This window comes from Stomoxys calcitrans, chromosome 2 (assembly GCF_963082655.1).
Source record: "Stomoxys calcitrans chromosome 2, idStoCalc2.1, whole genome shotgun sequence".
NCBI lineage: Eukaryota > Metazoa > Arthropoda > Insecta > Diptera > Muscidae > Stomoxys > Stomoxys calcitrans.
The window spans coordinates 59,220,767-59,242,276 of record NC_081553.1 but is presented as its reverse complement, the minus strand read 5'-3'; the positions used below and the strand labels follow the sequence as shown (position 1 = coordinate 59,242,276).

Sequence of the window (21,510 nt, the reverse complement as noted above, 5' to 3'; positions counted from 1 at the left end):
ATTTATTTAAACCCCATATTGCCATTGGCTTAGGGGAGTTTACACGATGAGGCGTCCCCCAAACAAATGGCCCCAAAATAGGTTGTCAAATTCGTTTTCTAATCTCAAACACCTTTGATTTGAGCCACATATTCCCATGGTCGAAAAATGTTTACCCTTTGGGGGGTGTTTTGGGAGAGGGGTGATGCCCTAAATACATGCTCCTACATTTGGATATTAAATTCGTATTCTACTCCCACACACCTTTATTTGAGCCCGATATTGCGATGGTCACTAAAAAATTGTTGTTTGTGGGGAATTTTTGGGAAGGGGTAGACCCCCAGAAAATTTGTCCCGAAAGTGGGTATCAATTCTTGTTCTACCCCCCAATTCCTTTCATTTAAGCCGCACATTGACATGGTCGGTAAATATGCCCGATCTAGGGGTGTTTTGGGGATTGGAGTGGTCGCCCAAACACTAAGCCCGGAAAATATATCAGCAACGTGCTCTATTCTCATATATCTATATACCATTTATTTGAACCTCATATTGCAGGTCATATAACCCATATTGCCATTGGCTTTAAAATTGGTTATAAAATTCGTTTTCGAATCTCATTTAAACTACTTATTGCAAAAGTCAGCAAATATGTCCGGTTTGGGGTATTGGCCCTAAAAACTATAAATATATTGTTCCACTCTCTTTAAGACCCAAATTGTCTTAGTGAGCAAAAACAGTCCTATTGGGGGTTGTTGGTGGTGGGACGTCCCCTAGACAATTGGTCCATAACGTTGATATCAAATACGTGGTGTACTCCCAAACACCTTTAATTTGAGCGCCATATTTCCATAGTCGGCAAACATGACCTGCTTGGGGATATTTTGGGGGATGGGCGGCTACTCAGTGAGTTGGCCTTGAAAATATATATCGGATTCGTGTTTTACTCTAAAAACCCTCTCATTTGAGCCTCATATTGCAATAGTCTGCAAATACTTCCTATTTGGGTGGTGTTGTAGGTGTGGGGTGGCCCCATAGACATTTTTCCCAAATATTGGTATCAGATTCGTGCTTTACTCCAAAAGACCTTTAATTTGAGCCCCATGTTGCTATGGTCGTAAATTTGTCCCCTTTGGGGGATGTTTTTGGGTAGAGGCAAATACCTTTTATTTGAGTCCCAAATTGCCATGGTCGTTAAATATGTCCGATTTAGGGGTGTTTTGGGAGTTAGCGTGGTCCCCCTAGCACTTGGTCCGACAATTGGATATCAGATACAGATAATTTGAGCCCCATGTTGCTATGATCGTAAATTTGTCCCCTTTGGGGGATGTTTTTGGGTAGAGGCAAATACCTTTTATTTGAGTCCCAAATTGCCATGGTCGGTAAATATGTCCGATTTAGGGGTGTTTTGGGAGTTAGGGTGGTCCCCCTAGCACTTGGTCCGACAATTGGATATCAGATACGTTTTCTTATCCTAAATACCGTTCTTTTGAGTCCCATATTGTCGTGATTGGTCTAAATATATGTTTGGTAGGTTTTAGGGTGGGGCGGCCCCCCTAGGTACCCCATCCAAAATTTTGATAACAAATTTTTATTTTTAGGGTACTATATGAGAGCACACAAAATTTCGCTTAAATCGCACCACCCATCTCAGAGATCTGGCGTTTCTGAAAATTAGGGTAAGGGGGAGGGTCCGCCCCCCCTTCAGATATCAAAAAATGTAGTACCCTATTTTCACCACGGGATCATTATGCACCATCTGCGAACATTTCAAGAAAATCGGTTCAGCCGTTTCTGAGTCTATAAGGAACACACAAACAAACAAAATTGATTTTTATATATAAGATTTGATTTTTTAATTTATCTGTTTTAAAGCGTTTTTTTTTTGTTTAAATTAAAGAATATTGGGCTAAGTTTTTTTTTTTAACGGATATTCTCCCTATCAGTTTATTTCTATAGAAAATTGTATCAAAATTGTAGTTTTCTGCTTGCATTTGAATAAAAACCCATACACATACATATGTTGACTAACTCAAGGTAAAGACAAATAAAAATATGTACATACATTGGAGTTCTTGTATTTGAATTTCCAGAATAATTGAATTTTAGTCATGGAAATGTTACTCAGTTTCCATATGCATATCTAATAGATTCATATCCGTTCCAATGATTGAATTACAATATTAGATTTTAAAATTTTTTTGTTTCTTGTACTCGAACATTTTGTGGTGCGGGCAATGACTCCGTAAAGAAGGTGGGTGGGAAGATATAGAAAATAAAATTAGAAATAAAAATGCATAAACAAGCCATCATTCACAAAGTGACTTAAGTCAATGCTTTTTGACAAGCTTGTCAAAAATTGATTTTCACACAAAATTTTCTTTAGAGTAATTGAACATTTTTACAAAATGTTTAAAAAATTGAAAAAAAAAAATGGTTGAAAAATAATAAAAATTTAATTGCAAAAGGAAATTTTACCAACATTTGGTTTTTATTAAAATTAATTTTTTTATTCATTCAAAATTTTGACCAAATCTATTGGCTTGCCCAAAAAGTAATTGCGGATTTTTTAAAAGAAAGTTAATGCATTTTTAATAAAACTTAGAATGAACTTTAATCAAATATACTTTTTTTACACTTTTTTTCTAAAGCAAGTTAAAAGTAACAGCTTATAACTGACAGAAGCAAGAATGCAATTACAGAGTCACAAGCTGTGAAAAAATTTGTCAACGCCGACTATATGAAAAATCCGCAATTACTTTTTGGGCAACCCAATATTTTTATAAAATTTTGTCTATATTTATTTTCATAGAAAATGTCGTCAAATTTAGTTTTCTTTTAAATTAAATGTCACGAACCTTTTACTTTTCTAATCAGTTTTTTATTTTGTTATAAAAAAATCATTAAAATTTATTTTTTCTTACAAGTCGACTTAGTCTACTTTTAAATCAACGTTTCTTTATTTATATTTCCGATTTTTTTTTTTTATTATCTTGCAAAGTCGAAAAACGAATACATATATAAACATTTCCAAAAACACTCCATTCCAGCATCATCTTGGTATTGCTGTGTACGATGACTTGCCATAAAGGTACTCACTCGTACTTTTGAGTGTTTTGTCCTTAATTCTTAGAATCGCTTTTTCTGATTGGAAACCTAAATAAAACGAAGGGAGAAGACCAAACAACAGATACCAGAACCGGTTAACATTTTATGGACACATTTATTCCCGTGTTGCACAAAATACGCTTTCGATTGTTGGTGCGGCTTTATGTGGCATTTAGTTTTTATTTTCGGCAGTGGGGGGGTCAAAATAAAAAACGAAACAAAACAATGCCCCATTTAGCCTTGTTTGCTGTTTGTTGTTCGTTTTTTCCACGCAATGCATTTGGACATGATTTCTTATATTGTGCCCTCTCCACTGCTGCTCTTGTTGTTGGTTTGGAAAAATTACTTGGCTATTTTTAAAATTCCCCCCACTTTCATAGGCCGTGATACAATTGGCTGTATGAAACTTTGATATGATGCCATGATCCGCAACGAACAGAAGGTGGATGGTTTCGTTGTCGCCATGACATTTTGTGACCACATGCAATGAACATCCATGGATGATGGTTGAATTTGAAATCATTTGAGTTGGAATTATAGGAAAAGAAAAATGCTAACGAGAATTGAATGAAATATGAAAATCTATGTATTAGGGGGAAAGTCAAGTTTAAAAAAGTTTCTATAAAATTTTAATAGGAAAAATTTTTTTTTTTTTAAAAAAAAAATTAACAAAATATGAGAAATAAAATTTTGCCAAAATTGAAATTAGAAAAGAAAAAACAACAAAAATACCACAAAAAAAAATTCTTTACAAATAAAATGTTGATATTAGTTAAAAACAAGTAGAGCGTGCATAGAATATTGAATAAAACTGTTGTGCTATTGGAGCTGTATCAAGTTATAGTCTGATTCGGACCATAAATAAGTGCTGAACATTGTAGAAGTCGTTGTGTAATATTTCAGTTCATTCCGATAAGAAATGCGCCTTGTAGGGGCTCAAGAAGCAAAGTCGGGATATAGGTTTGTATGGGAGCTGTATCAAGCTATTGATCGATTCAGACCATATTTGATATGTATGTTGAAGGTCATGAGAGAAGCAGATGTATAAAATTTCAGCCAAATCGGATGAGAATTGCGCCCTCTAGAGGCTCAAGAAGTCAAGATTCCAGATCGGTTTATATGGCAGCTATATCAGGTTATAAACCGTTTTGAACCATACTTGGCACAGATATTGGATATCATAACAAAATAATTTGTGCAAAAATTCATTCCAATCGGATAAGAATTGCGCCTTCTAGAGGCTATTGGAGCTGTATCAAGTTATAGTCTGATTCGGACCATAAATAAGTGCTGAACATTGTAGAAGTCGTTGTGTAATATTTCAGTTCATTCGGATAAGAAATGCGCCTTGTAGGGGCTCAAGAAGCAAAGTCGGGATATAGGTTTGTATGGGAGCTGTATCAAGCTATTGATCGATTCAGACCATATTTGATATGTATGTTGAAGGTCATGAGAGAAGCCGATGTATAAAATTTCAGCCAAATCGGATAAGAATTGCGCCCTCTAGAGGCTCAAGAAGTCAAGATTCCAGATCGGTTTATATGGCAGCTATATCAGGTTAAAAACCGTTTTGAACCATACTTGGCACAGATATTGGATATCATAACAAAATAATTTGTGCAAAAATTCATTCCAATCGGATAAGAATTGCGCCTTCTAGAGGCTCAAGAAGTCAAGATCCAAGATCGGTTTATATGACAGCTATACCACATTATGAACCGATTTGAATCATACTTAGCACAATTGTTGAAAGTGATACCAAAGCACTACGTGCAAAATTTCAGTTAAATCGGACGAGAATTGCGCCCTCTAGAGGCTCAAGAAGTCAAGCCCCAAGATCGGTTTATATGGCAGCTATATCAAAACATAGACCGATTTAAACCATACTTGACGTAGTTGTTGGAAGTGCTGCCAAAACACTACGTGCAAAATTTTAATACAATCGGATAAGAATTGCGCCCACTAGAGGCTCAAGAAGTCAAGACCCAAGATCGGTTTATATGGCAGCTATATCAAAACATGGACCGATGCAAATAGTACTTAGTGTAGTTGTTGGAAGTGATACCAAAACGCAACGTGCAAAATTTTAATAAAATCGGATAAGAATTGCGCCCTCTAGAGGCTCAAGAAATCAAGACCCAAGATCGGTTTATATGGCAGCTATATCAAAACATGGACCGATGCAAACCATACTTAGTGTAGTTGTTGGAAGTGCTACCAAAACGCAACGTGCAAAATTTTAATAAAATCGGATAAGAATTGCGCCCTCTAGAGGCTCAAGAAGTCAAGACCCAAGATCGGTTTATATGACAGCTATATCAAAATATGGACCGTACCTAGTGTAGTTGTTGGAAGTGATACCAAAACACTACGTGCAAAATTTTATTAAAATCGGATAAGAATTGCGCCCTCTAGAGGCTCAAGAAGTCAAGACCCAAGGTCGGTTTATATGGCAGCTATATCAAAACATGGACCGATATGGCCCCTATACAATACCAACCGACCTACACTAATAGGAAGTATTTGTGCAAAATTTCAAGCGGCTAACTTTACTCCTTCGAAAGTTAGCGTGCTTTCGACAGACAGACGGACGGACTGGCAGACGGACGGACAGACGGACGGACATGGCTAGAATATTTTTTCATATACTTTATGGGGTCTTAGACGCATATTTCGAGGTGTTACAAACAGAATGACGAAATTAGTAGAGGGTATAACAAGTTCGTTCGGCCTGGGCGAATTTTGGGAGCTCACCTCCATGGATTCTGCTAAAAATGTATACAAACTAAGTTTAATTGAAGGGCATAATTTACATACCATACTAATGTCAATCCAGCAAAAATTAAAGCTTCTAGGAACCGAGCAAGGGTAATCGAGAAACCGTACTTTACTTAGGTGCGGCTCATAGAAAAAAGTTTGCTGAAAATACCAAACACTGTCTGCTGAATATTAGAAGATAATTTTGCTGCTATTGTAGCAGTAGTTTTGCTCTTACAGCAGTAGTTCTGGAATTTCAGAGGAGCAGGCTTACTGCTGAAAAGTCTGTTGTTTGCTGAAACTGACTGCTGCTTAATTATGAAGGGTATGTTAGATGAAAAAATAAAATACAAATTTAAATGTGAGTCTCAGTGGATGTTTAAAATCAACACTGAATTTAAACTTTCCATAATCGTTTTTCTTTAAATTTAGATACAAAATGCCATGCCAGTCATGTACACATTAGTAGAGTAGTAACAAAAATGCGAGCTAGCTCAGCCACATTTCGAAAGGTATATCAATTGATGCATCAGCTAACTTCTCTACAGTAATATTCCGCAAATTAAAAGCAAGTCTTCCAACAAAATTTCTTAAAATATTCCAAAAAATGCCTAAAGTAATCGAAACAAGTAACAGGCAACCACAAAAAAGAGCATACATTTTTTTTAGCAGACTATTGTATTCAAAACAGCAGATTTAGTTAGTTGAAATAGCAGTATGAAATGTTTGCTAATACAGCTGCCCTATGTTTGCTGAAACAGCAGTAATATCTGCTTTCCCATTTTCAGCAGACAAAAACTGCTGTTTTAGCAAACATTTTTGCTGTAATTCAATACAGCAAATTTGGTTGAGTGTAGTACAGTTGTTGGAAGCCGTAACAGAACACCGCAAGCAAAAATTTAGCCAAATCGGACAAAAATTGTGGCTTCTTCAGGTTATAGATCGATTTGGACCGTACTCAGCACAGTTGTTGACAGTCATAACAGAATATCTGCAGCAGATCAATATTTTGAGGTGTTACAAACGGACTGACAACTCACTGCTGGACCGATCTGAGTCAAATTGACGAAGGATGTTGAAGGGCCTAACACAACTCACTTTTCCAAATTTCAACAAAATCGGATAATAAATGTGGCTTTAATGGGCCTAAGACCCTAAATCGGAGGATCGGTCTATATGGCAGCTATATCCAAATCTGGACCGATCTGGGGCAAATAGACGAAGAGTGTCGAAGGGCCTAACACAACTCACTGTCCCAAATTTCAGCAAAATCGGATAATAAATGTGGCTTTTACCCTAAATCGGAGGATCTGTTTATATGGGGGCTATATCAAGATATAGTCCGATATAACCCATCTTCGAACTTAACTTACTTATGGACAAGAAAAGAGAATCTGTGCAAAAAAAAAAATACCATCTCCAAAATTTCAGGCAAATGGCTCCAGTGGCTCAGAGTGTCAAATCGGGAGATCGGTTTTATATGGAAGCCATATCAGATTATCAACCGATCTAGACCATACTTGGTACAGTTTTTGGAAGTCATATTAAAACGACATATGCAAAATTTCAACCAAATTGGATAATAATTGCTTCCTCTTGAAGTTCAGGAGGTTATAGACACCACTACTGTGGTACAGGATATTATAGATTTGTGCATTTGTTTGCAACGTTAAGAAGAACAAGAGCTAGACCCATCGATAAGTATACGGATCGGCTTAGAATAACTTCCTGATTCGACTTAGTTATGTCCGTCTGTCTGCCCATGTATTCTTTTAATCAAAGTACAGGTCGCATATGTTGTCCGATTTTCACAAAAGTTTAGCATAAGTGTCTTATTTGGTCCAAGGACGAACGCAATTGATTTGGAAAAAAATCGGTCCAGATTTAGATATAGATTCCATACATATGTTTCATCCGATGTGCCCTTTTGAAGCTGTAGAAGCCATAATTTTGGATAATAATTGCTTCCTCTAGAAGCTCAGGAGGTTATAGACACCACTACTGTGGTACAGGGTATTATAGATTTGTGCATTTGTTTGCAACGCTAAGAAGAAGAGCTAGACCCATCGATAAGTATACGGATCGGCTTAGAATCACTTTCTGATTCGATTTAGTTATGTCCGTCTGTCTGTCCATGTATTCTTGTAATCAAGGTACAGGACCAATAAGATACATTTGGCACAAATCGTTTTTTCAACGACCCAAAACGCTTGCAAAATTTTATTGAAATCGGTCCAGAGGTGCTATATCTACTCCCATATATATCTTTCATCCGATATGTTCTTTTAAAGCTGTAGGAGCCACAATTTTGGTGCGATCTTTATCAAATTTGACACGAAGTGCTTTTTGCGACGTCCCCATATGTGTGCAAAATTTCATCTAAATCGGTTCAGATTTAGATATAGCTCCCATATATAACTTTTGTCGGATTTGACCTATTAAGGCTGTAGAAGGCACAATTTTGATCCGATCTTTACAAAATTTGGCACGAAGTGCTTTTTGTGACGTCCCAATATGTGTGCAAAATTTCATCATAATGGGATCAAATTTATAAAGGGTGATTTTTTTGAGGTTAGGATTTTCATGCATTAGTATTTGACAGATCACGTGGGATTTCAGACATGGTGTCAAAGAGAAAGATGCTCAGTATGCTTTGACATTTCATCATGAATAGACTTACTACCGAGCAACGCTTGCAAATCATTGAATTTTATTACCAAAATCAGTGTTCGGTTCGAAATGTGTTCATTCACCGTAACGTTGCGTCCAACAGCATCTTTGAAAAAATACGGTCCAATGATTCCACCAGCATACAAACCACACCAAACAGTGCATTTTTCGGGATGCATGGGCAGTTCTTGAACGGCTTCTGGTTGCTCTTCACTCCAAATGCGGCAATTTTGCTTATTTACGTAGCCATTCAACCAGAAATGAGCCTCATCGCTGAACAAAATTTGTCGATAAAAAAGCGGATTTTCTGCCAACTTTTCTAGGGCCCATTCACTGAAAATGATTTGCAAGCGTTGCTCCTTAGTAAGTCTATTCATGATGAAATGTCAAAGCATACTGAGCATCTTTCTCTTTGACACCATGTCTGAAATCCCACGTGATCTGTCAAATACTAATGCATGAAAATCCTAACCTCAAAAAAATCACCCTATATATCTTTCATCCGATATGGCCTTTTAAGGCTGTAGCAGGCACAATTTTGGTCCGATCTTTACAAAATTTGGCATGGAGCGTTTTATTCAACGTCCCACTATGTGTGCAAAGTTTCATAACAATCGGTCCAAATTTAGATATAGCTTCCATATATATTTTTCATCCGATATGGCCTTTTAAGGCTGTAGAGGCCACAATTTTGGTCCAATCTCTACAAAATTTTTCATGAGATGGTTTAGTTGACATCCCAATACGTGTGCAAAATTTCATCAAAATCGATTTAGATAAATCTCCCCTTTATATCTGTTATTCGTCTCGACTTTTAAGGCTGTAGAAGCCACAATTTTCGTACCATCGCAAGAAAATCGTATAAGGAAAATTAAAGTCTGACTAAATTTGGACATAAGTGCTATCTATTACAAGTATTACGTATACTCAAAACAAAAACAAAACTTTCCATAGAAAGGAAATTGTGAACTAACATTCCATAAACATACCATAATTTTCTACAGAAATACATTTTTGATAAAATTTTCTATAAAAATATAAAATTCCTGCAACTTTCCCATAAAATTAACTTTTACACAAAATTTTCTATAGAAATACAATATTTGTTGCCATCTTTTGCCCACCTTTTTCTGATGATTAATTCAATGTGTTTTAGCCATGGCATGGTGTGTGTCTATGGTATGACAAGTATCAAAATTTGTACGTAATTTTTTACATATGTGTCTTATTTGCAATGTCAGGCATATGTGGTTTGTAAGTGTCTCAAGATTGCACTCAAATGTGTTTAAATTAGCAACACCTGTCCTCCGAAGAATTTATCATTATAATCACACTAGATGGACCGGTGTGTTTAAAATGGGTGGTGCATAAAGGCCTTCTGTATATAAAGGGTAATTTTTTAGCTATTATCTTTTTGGCAACACTGGTTTAAACAGCTCACTCACGTTTCTAATTTTGATTCACTGTCAAACATCTTCAGTTTGCTCTATAATGTAACCATGAATCGTTTTACAAACGAACAACGCTTGCAAATTATTGAATTTTATTATCAAAATGCGTGCTCTATTAAGAAAGTTCATCGCGCGTTTTTCCATTGAGCGACGAAGCTCATTTTTGGCTCAATGGGTACGTAAATAGCAGAATTTACGATTTTGGAGTGAAGATTAGCCAGAAGCATTGCAAGAGCTACCAATGCTTCCAGAAAAAGTCACAGTTTGGTGTTTATGGGTTGGTGGCGTCATTGGACCGTACTTCTTTAAAGATGATGCATATCGTAACGTAACTGTGAATGGTGATACCCTACTTATTTTTGTCCAAAAAGCAAGAACTTGACATGTGGTTTCAACAAGACGGTGTCACATGCCACACAGAAGGCGTAACAATTGACTTATTGAGAGGCGAGTTCGGTGAACATTTTATTTCATGCTCGAGACCGGTCCATTGGCCACTTAGATCATGCGATTTAACGATTTTTGACTATTTTTTGTGGGACTATGTTAAAGCTCATGTCTATATAGACAAGCCCGCTTCAATTGGCGCATTGGAAGACAACATTGAAGCATTTATTCGTGAGATACCGGACGAAATGTTGGAAAGAAAATGCCAAAATCGGACTAAATGGATGGCCCATTTGAGGCGCAGTCACGGTCAACATTTGCATGAAATGGGTCAATGGGTACGTAAATAGCAGAATTTACGATTTTGGAGTGAAGATTAGCCAGAAGCATTGCAAGAGCTATCAATGCATCCAGAAAAAGTCACAGTTTGGTGTTTATGGGTTGGTGGCGTCATTGGACCGTACTTCTTTAAAGATGATGCATATCGTAACATAACTGTGAATGGTGATACTCTACTTTTTTTTGTCCAAAAAGCAAGAGCTTGACATGTGGTTTCAACAAGACGGTGTCACATGCCACACAGAAGGCGTAACAATTGACTTATTGAGAGGCGAGTTCGGTGAACATTTTATTTCATGCTCGAGACCGGTCCATTGGCCACTTAGATCATGCGATTTAACGATTTTTGACTATTTTATGTGGGGCTATGTTAAAGCTTATGTCTATATAGACAAGCCCGCTTCAATTGACGCATTGGAAGACAACATTGAACCATTTATTCGTGAGATACCAGACGAAATGTTGGAAAGAATATGCCAAAATCGGACTAAGTGGATGGGCCATTTGAGGCACAGTCACGGTCAACATTTGCTTGAAATAATCTTCAAACATTAAATTATATGGACCGTACTATCGATTCAAACAAAGATTTCATGCTTTTTACTGAATTTTATGTTTTTTTTTTTTAACTTTTATATAGCTCTTAAAAAATCACCCTTAACATACATACAGGGCCCTTCTTGCTCTTATAGAGCCGTAGTTATTACAATTTGAATAAATTAGCTCGAAATTTGATGCGCTACTATAACCAATCTGAAACCTCCTCCTAAGTCCATCAAAATTGGTTCAGAATAAGATAAAGCTTCCAATTGGTGCTTATAGGGTAGGTGTAGGGTATTATATAAGGGACCACCATAGCGCAGAGATGAGCATGTCCGCCTATGACGCTTAAGGCCTGGGTTGGAATCCTGGCGAGACCATCAGAAAAAAATTTTAGCGATTCAAACCAATTCAGACCATATTTGTCACGTACGTTGAAGGTCATGTTGTACAAATTTCACCCAAATCAGATAATAATTGCGCCCTATAAAGGCTGAAGAAGTCAAGATCCCAGATCGGTTTATATGACAGCTATATCAAGTTATGAACCGATTTGAACCATATATTGCACAGTTGTTGAAAGTCGTAACGAAATACGTCATGCAAAATTTCAGCGAAATCGGATAGGATTTGCGACCCTCTACAGGATTAAGAAGTCAAGACCCCAGATCGGATTATATCACAGCTATATCAGGCTATGCACCGATTTCACCCATACTTGATACAGTTGTTGAAAAGCATAACAAAACATTTCGTGCAAAATGTCAGCCAAATCGGATAAAAATTGCGTCCTCTAGTGGCTCAAGAAGTCAAGATTCAAGATCAGTTTATATGGCAGCTATATCAGGATATACACCGATTTCAACCATACTTGGCACAGTTGTTGGAAGTTGTGACGAAACACGTCATGCAAAATTTCAGCCAAATCGGATAAGAATTGCGCCTTCTAGAGGCTCAATAAGTCAAGACCCCAGATAGGTTTATATGACAGCTATATCAGGTTATGGATCGATTTGAACCATACTTAGCATAGTTGTTGGAAGTGGTACCATAGGACCACGTGCAAAATTTCAGTGGAATCGGACTAAAATTGCGCCCTCTATTGGCTCAAGAAGTCAAGACCCAAGATCGGTTTATATGGCAGCTATATCCAAACATGGACCGACATGGCCCATTTACAATCCCAACCGACCTACACCCATTAGAAGTATTTGTGCAAAATTTCAAGCTACTAGCTTTTTTTCTTCGAAAGTTAGCGTGCTTTTGACAGACAGAGGGACGGATGGACAGATGGACGGACAAACGGACGGACGGGCGGACAGACGAACCACTTGTTTACAATGTGCGCGGCTAAAGGCAAGCAAAAACAATTGTCTATTTTTAGAACAAACAGCATCGTCTTTTGGGAGCAATATCTACATCTGAACCTGAACAAAATCAATAGCAAACGTCCTTAGACCAAAACAATTACTTGTGCAAAATTTTATGAAATTCAGGCAATACAGTTGACCTGTACCTTGATCACAAAAATACATGGACAGATGGACAGGCAGACAGCTGGACAGAGGAAGAATAGAATAAGGAAGTGATTCTAAGCCGATCGGTACACTTATCAATGGGTCTAGGTCTTCGCCTTCTTAGCATTGCAAACAAATGCCCAAAGTTATAATACCCTGTGTCACCATGGTGGTGTGGGGTATAAATTGCAAAGTAATGAAACAAATGTAATACAGCTCATTCATTTAGCCATAAGCTTAGAAGTTGTCATGGAATGACCAGCAGCACTTTCATTGGCTGACAAAATGCTGTATTTTAGGCCTTCTCTAATGCAAGATGCTAGAAGTTGAGTGTGTATGTGTACCGGCTCTCTTGGAAGGTCAACTTTCAGTTTTTATGAGAAGGCCAATTGTTTTCCGCCACTGGGTATATTCGTTTTGCCATTTCGTTTGTTTTATGTAATTTTGAATGATTTGTAGTGGTTTATGAGTTTCTCTATGATGAAATGGCAGCGTATAATGAACATTTTTCACTTTCAAAGAAAAATCTTTTACCAAAGTAAAATTTTTATTTTCGAAGTTTCTGAGAAAATTTTATTTTGGTCTATAACCTGATATAACTCCCATATAAATCGATCGGCCGATTTTTGTCCATTTTGTCCATGGAAGCCAGCCGCAACTTTTGACCGATTTTGGCTAAAATTTTGCATGTTGTGTTCTGTTACGACCCAGCCAAGTACGGTCCAAATCGGTCTATAACCTGAATTTAGCAGAATCCATGGTGATTCGTCCTTGCCGAACTTAGCAAGTTTTTGCTTGTTTTGTTTTGTCACTACAAAATAAATTTAGATAGTTTTTTTTTGATTAAAAAATATTATTTTAATTCAATCAATATTTTTCAATATTTTTTCCAATATGTTAGTCAAAAAAAGTATTAGATATTTTTTTTAAATAAAGTTCTTTAGAGAAATTATAAAAGCAAATTTAGTCAACACTTTGGTTAATTTTGTAATTTTTTTTTTTCATTTTTGTTCTACATATTATAATCAAAAACAATTCTTGTTTAAAGCTTATGACACGGCTAATGCGAATTACAAGAAAAACAATGTAAATGCCTAAAACTAATTCGCAATTTATTTAAATGACTTAAGGCACGCAATTAAGTGTAAGTAGAATATCTTAATTGCAACATTTACCAAGAATTTACCTATTTCACATTAGCCTGCCCACAAACTAGGCCTCTTTCTCTGCTGCCGGCTCTTTTCTCCTCCCCCGCTTCAATGTATTATATGAGATTGTGTGGCCAAAAGTAATGGCTAGAAATTAACAAAATTGTGGCTGGCTTAGAGGAATTCCAGCTGAAGCATTTAAATAATGAGAAACCCTTAATCAAAAGAGGGGGGGCCAACAAAGGCTAGAGGTGAGGGAAAATCCTAAACTGAAACCACAACATGAGGATTAAGGCGGCAGGTGTTGAGATTACAAAGACGTAAGAGACGAACTGTTTTGTGTCACGAATAAAAATTTCTAAACCGTGAAGCCAAAGAGAGAGAGAGAGAGAGAGAGAGAGAACAAATAGTCATTAAAAGCAGACGGCAGAGCAGTTTGTCAAAAATGTCCATCAACCCACAAATTAAATGGGGAATAGCAAAAAAAATGGCAGACCACCACTCATAAGAAACAAATAAAAAAATGTAATAATAATTATTTACACCAGCTCTGCATGATGTCTTGTTTTTCGAAATTCCCATGTAAATCATAGCCTTATAAAACGAAGAAATCTTTTAATCCTCAAGAAGCTTTGCCCAATATTTAGTGTTAGTCTGTTTTATGGTGGCCAAGTGCCAAATTTGTGCGAAATTTGTTTTTTTTTTTTCATAAATGTGCGAACATTTGGTCCAAAGCACAAAATCGATTTATTTGCTTTGATTTTTTTTCATTGCAGTTTCATAAGACTGATTATGACAAATCTGCGCCAAGAGAACAGGTGTCCCCAATTTAAACACTTTTCAATAAGAAGCCCAAGACGGCAACGCATCCAAGAAGCTGTAGCTTCCAATATTACAAATGAGGCATATAAGAAAAAATTATGATGTACAAATGATGACACATGTCATAGATATAAGACAAGCACATTCATTTGCATTGTACACTGGGAGAAATTGAAAAAAACTTTATGGGAAAACGCAGATTTTTTTTATCATTATTAAATAATGAATTTCATTAGAGTTTATTATTTTTTCAAAAATGCTACGGTATTCCCTTTTTTGGACGATTGCCATGAAAATTATCCTTGTCCGCCAACGACGCTGAACGCCTGGGTTCGAATCCAGCGAAATTTTGAATGCCAACTTAGGTACCCCAAAAACACGAAATTTGTATAAAATGTTGGGGTCAAATAACCTGGGGGACGCCTCCTCCCAAAACCCACCCGAACGGACATGTTTACCGATTGGGACAAAAATTATTTTTCCAAAAATGCTACGGTGTCCCCTTTTTTTGGACGATTGCCATGAAAATTATCCTTGTCCGCCAACGACGCTGAACGCCTGGGTTCGAATCCTGCCGAGAAAATCAGAAAAAAATGTCAACGGTGGTTATCCTCTCCTAATGCTGGCGATATTTGTGAGGTACTTTACAATATAAAAACTTTCCCTCAAAGCGGTGTCACTCTGCGGCAAGCCGTTCCGACTCGGCTATAAAAAGGAAGCCCCTTAAACTTAAATCAGACAACACTCAGTGATATATAAGAAGTTTACCCCTGTTTTCTTAATGGAATATTCAAGAATAAATTTGCATTTATACGAAAGCTTCTCAAAACTTTTTTGAAGAATCTTCAAAAAGTTTTCGGTTTTAACCTTCTTCTTACCCCAATTTTCAAAAGCGCCAGATCTCGGAAATGGGAGCTCCGATTAAAGCGAAATTTCAGATGCCACCTTAGGTACCCCAAAAACACGAAATTTTGGAGTCAAATAACCTGGGGGGACGCCCCATCCCAAAACCCACCCGAACGGACATGTTTACCGATTGGGACAATATGGGTGTCAAATGAACGCTATTTACGAGTAGAGTACGAACTTGGCATTAAAATTTAACCTCAGTGTGAGGGAGTACCCCGCCCTTAAAAACACGACCCAACAGGATACTTGACGCTTTGGACAATATGGGTATCAAATGAAAGGTATTTACAAGTGGAGTACAAATCGGGCATAAAAATTTATTCCTTGGTGTCTGAGAAGCCTCTCCACCTCCAAAACCCCCCCAGCAGGGCATATTTGCAGATTGGGACAATGTGGGACTCAAATTAAAGGTATTTGAGAGTTAAATACGAATATGGTATTAAAAACTGGGTCCAAGTACCTAGGAGGCCGCCACAGGGCCAAAAGAAGTACCACCAAAAGTCAAAGTGGACCGATCATCGGAACAATATGGGACTAAAATGAAAGGTATTCGCGAGTCGAACACAAATATGGTGTCAAGAATTGGATACAAATATCTCGACGCTCTAGATATTGTCCCGATGATCGTTCCACTTGACAAAATTTTCTATAGAAATAAAATTTTGACAAAATTTTCTATAGAAATAAAATTTTGACAAAATTTTCTATAGAAATAAAATTTTGACAAAATTTTCTATAGAAATAAAATTTTGACAAAATTTTCTATAGAAATAAAATTTTGACAAAATTTTCTATAGAAATAAAATTTTGACAAAATTTTCTATAGAAATAAAATTTTGACAAAATTTTCTATAGAAATAAAATTTTGACAAAATTTTCTATAGAAATAAAATTTTGACAAAATTTTCTATAGAAATAAAACTTTGACAAAATTTTCTATAGAAATAAAATTTTGACAAAATTTTCTATAGAAATAAAATTTTGACAAAATTTTCTATAGAAATAAAATTTTGACAAAATTTTCTATAGAAATAAAATTGTGACAAAATTTTCTATAGAAATAAAATTTTGACAAAATTTTTTTAAAAACAAAATTTCAACAATATTTTTTATAGAAACAAATTTTTTTAGAAATTTAATTTTGAAAAATTTTTGTTTATACAGTAAATTTAGATTTTCTGTAGAATGGTAATTTTTTAAAAAAAAATTTCTTAAAATAACCTGTTGTCAAAACTCTCCCCCAATAAATCTTCAACACACGCGTATTTCTTGCAATTTTATGACCTCATTTTAAGTCTTGCAAAATCCTTGAGAAATCAATTGCGTTTGTTTGTAGTCCACCTTACCTACAACCAATTATTTCTTGGCCACTTGACCTTCGTTCTTATATTAGTCTTAAGTCATTTAAGAAAAAGCTATTTTTTCTGTTGCTTGATTTTACGATTGTCATAAATTTTCATTTATATTATTATTCGTTTCTTTATTTTGCAATTATCATTTTAGTCCATAATTTCATACAAAATTAATAATGTTTGGTTTATATATATAAATATTTACAGTTCATTTGAAATTAATTAATTTTGCAAACAAGAAACAAGCAAGTTACTTTGACAATGGTTTTGAAAAAAACCGTCAGTCGTAAAATAGAAGTTAATATCATGTTCTCGTAAAATTATATTCATTTATTAAGAATTCTCTGTACTTTGAACCAGATTTTAAATATGTGACAAGTTTTCTCCAGTGGTTTACATTACTGCCGTTTAAAATGTTTATTGTATCTTCTTCAGTTAATATTGGTGTTTGAAAGATTCGTATTCTGAACTCTCTCATAACTGGACAAACTCCCAAGAAATGGCGTATAGTTTCCTCTTCATTCAGATTACAAAGGGAACAATTTTTCATTTCATTCTCCGCGTAAAAATTCGTTGCATTCAAATGGACTAATCCGCATCGCGCCTTAAATATCCAAGATATTTCCTCGCTGGAAAAAGAATCAGTAAAGTAAAATTCTCCTCTAGTGTGATCTAAGAATTTATATATTCTTGACATGCTTTGTGATTTTTTCCTCAGATTTTCATTTATTAATTGTATTTTTTTATTATAAACAATATGTGAATTAAAAATTTTCCATTCATGTTCCTGGGAAGTATTTGGCCATTGGACGTTCAAATTTTCCGCTAGTGCTTTGACCTCCGTTACCCAGAATACTTCTTCCTGCAACAGCAATTTTGTTAGTATTTTTGGCAATCGATTTTCATGGTACTTGTACATTATTTGGTAAATGTAATGTAGATGAAGATTTATTGTGTATAAATGGCAATTTTCGACAGATGTCTCCAGCATCAACGCGTAATTCGGGGTGAAATTTGGTATTTTAAGTATTTTCTTCAGAAAGTAGCGTTGCAAATTATCAACTTCCTCAAAGTGAGAAAAGCCCCATACCTGAGCCGCATATGTCTGAATTGATCGAACGACAGCTTGATATACGTCCCACTTCTTTCCTATCTTTATTTCTCTCTTTCGAAGTAAGCAATCCCACGTTGCATTTATAGCTGTTTTTGACTCATCTGTTCGCTTTTCTATATGTTTTGTAAATTTTAGTTTCGGCGTAAATGTTACTCCTAAATACTTATACTCATTTACTACTTTTATCGGCTGCCCTCCGTATGTCCATTTTTCGTTGTGGCTCTGACGTCCTCCATTTCTAAATATCAACATTTCTGATTTGTCCATGTTTACTTTAAGGTTCCAGGTATTGCAGTACATTTCTAATTTGGAAATCATGCTCTGCATTGTTGATATATCATCGGCAAGTATTACTATATCGTCCGCGTATAACAGAAGTCTTATGTTTAGATGTTGAATATAAATTCCTCCTTCAAGATATTCATGCAAATCATTAATGTACAGTGAGAAAAGTATCGGTGATAGTAGACATCCCTGCTTAACTCCTGAATTAGTTTCAAAATAATCTGATAATTCTTCTCCCGTCCAGACTGCGTATTGTGTGTTGTTGTATATACTTTGAACTAATGTTATAAATTTGTTTGATACGCCCATCTGTGAAAGTTTATATAGTAGAGACTTTCTGAAAACATTATCAAATGCCGCCTTAAAATCTACGAAAAATGCATATATCTTCTTCTTTTCTTTTAATTTTAGGCTTACAATAGATGCCAGATTATATATGTTATCTACAGTCGAGTAGCCTTTTCTGAATCCAGCCTGGTATTCTGTTAAAATTTGGTGGTATTCCACCCACTTGCAAAGTCGTTCATTTAGAATACCCATCATTATTTTCGCTAAACAATTCATAAACGCAATTCCTCGATAATTTGTTGGTTGGTACAAGTCACCTTTTTTGTGAATTGGAAATATTACCGTTCTTATAAAAGTATTATCAATTATTCCAGTATCAAAGATTGTGTTATATCTTTTCAATATTTGTTTATGGAAATCATCTGAGGCATATACGATATGCTCATATGGGATACGATCCTCTCCCGGAGCTTTGTTCATCTTTAAGTTTTTCAAAACATATTTGAGCTCATCCATGCTTATTTCTCTATCTAGTATAGCATCGGTGTTCCAGTTGGGCGCATAACTCATTTCTAACGAACTGTGTGATGGGTTCAATAAATTTTCAAAGTGTATTTTGAAATTATCTGCTGATAACACGCTACTTATTTGGAATTTATGATTTCTAATTTCTTTAACTGCCTTCCACCATTCCTTGGAATTCGAAATTTTCATTTGTTAATCGATAAATTTCATTCTCTCGTCTCTCTTTGCAGTCAGGTGGCACAACCGTCCCATTGGAGCACAACACTGTACGTTTTGTGGATAATTTTAGTGCCGGCACACGTGGCTCCTCCTCAGCGGAATATTTCCTAGATCATAATTATGCCGTCATATTTATGCATCGTCAAAAATCCTTGGAGCCATTCACCCGCCACTTTACTGGTCAGCAGTTCTTCGATATGCTCGACATTACGGATAACGGACAGAGTACTTCCATTACCGTTAATCCCGATTCGGTGGATGTGTTTGCGCCCATATTGGCCAAATACAAACAGGCCCGCGAGTCACAAATGATATTGTATGTGAGCTTTACCAGTGTCGTGGATTACATGTGGCTGTTGAGGGCCGCCTGTGAATGCCTCGCAGCGTTTGAGGATAGGGCTGTGCTATTTTTGGCAGCAGCTGTATCGGATTTCTACATACCGCAGGATATGATGGTGAGTTTCATTTGTTAATTTTCTTATTGCGAAGAAATTAAAGCCTTTGGCCAAAGAAGGTGGAAGTGAAGAATGCATATGTGATGGGGTAGGGGAAAATATTAAATAATACTTTTTTTAATATCTTAAAAATGGGTCTGCCTAGAATTGGTCACATTTGAGAAGGCAAAGTTAGTCCCTGTTCTTTAGTGGAATGTTCAAGGGCAAAATCTGCAATTTTGCATATGGGATGGAAATTATTTAGTTATCGAGCTTGGGTTTTATGGGCTGTATACTTATCGTGAGTTTTTGTGTTGCACTGATTGGCTAATATAAACTTTCTGTCTCATATGATGATCGTGTGTCAGTTAAGGTTCTTTTACTAAGTCTTGCTAGTTTTTCTATGGATACAATAATCGAAAATAATTTTCATAATTTTAATGATCTTAGTAGGTTTAATTTTCATGAAAAAGCTTCTATAGGGGACATAGGGTTTCCTCTTTAGTTTAAGTCCCTCCAAATAAGAAAATAAATCCTAAAATGTTGCTGTGACAAAGTTGGTATAGCAGCAGTATTGACATTTCGTGTTCATATGCTTAGTTTTTTTCCGCTTCCTGGTTTCGGTCTATGCCTACAAACCGACGCCTGCCTTTTGTCTCAATACAAAAGCGCTGGATATTTCTATTCACATGTCGTACCATGGTTGTTCTCTCTATTCCAATGGCTTTCCATTGAATTGTTGTTGCGTTTTGTTAAATATTGATTTATGGATTTCGATTTCAAAGATGATTTCTGTGTGAGTGTGTATGTGTGTCGATTATGTTTTTGTCTGTTTGCTTCTTTTCTAATTTAATATTGCAGAAACACGTGCAGCACAACACATTGTCTTTTTCGTTTTTTTTTTTTCAAACCATTTTTTTTTTTGTACTAGACCGGGTCGCAAATGGTCTGTCCTTTGTTGTTAACCCAGACCTACATGCTGCTGATTGACTTACATTGTATGTGTGTTGACGCTACAGCAAAAACAAAAACAAGAGACTATAGTCAGCAGCCAGCCCAACCATTCAGCTTTAAAATGACCTCTGCTCCCATGGAGGACATTGAAGGAAAAGTTTTGTCATTTCAAAATCTGTAGAGAACAGAAAAACCAAGTTTGATTGCATGTGCTTTGACATTTGATGCTTTCGGAACATAACTTTGAATGAATTGTCTACCTCCTCACTGCATTGCTTATCCTTACTTTCCTACAAAAATGTTTTTTTTTTCTTTTTTACGATCTTTTGTTTTTGGGACATTGGTTGGTTGGTTGTTTGATCTTCCCTCCTTTTTTGTACAACAGATTCTTAGATTGTCTATTAAGCTTTCAATTAAATTGGCAGGAGCATCATTGTCATTGGACTTCATGACAATTGGATTTGTGTCACACACACACACACACACAATTCGAAGGCTCAACAAGAGTCAAAATCAGTCGACAGTTGTCGAACTGTGCTTGTGGATATAACACTCACACATACACTCTCTCTCTCTCTTTCTCTCTTTCTCTGGCATAGCACACACATATTGCTCCACTCGAATGTTGTGCTATGATGTGTGACATGTATATGTGGCCTATCGAATGTGGTCCTTTATTTTTCACAGAATTTTCAATTAAGTCTGAAATTGGCTT

The 21,510-nt window shown here is 36.0% G+C and overlaps 1 protein-coding gene across 1 annotated transcript in view; it reads left to right on the top strand.

Moving 5' to 3' along the window:
* Nucleotides 1–21,510, top strand: part of LOC106086952 (phosphopantothenate--cysteine ligase) — a 120,899-nt gene that overhangs the window by 48,437 nt on the left and 50,952 nt on the right. Inside the window, exon 3 of the mRNA XM_059361867.1 lies at nt 19,419–19,862. Coding sequence (XP_059217850.1) covers nt 19,419–19,862 — 444 coding nt within the window. The remainder of the gene's footprint in view (nt 1–19,418; nt 19,863–21,510) is intronic.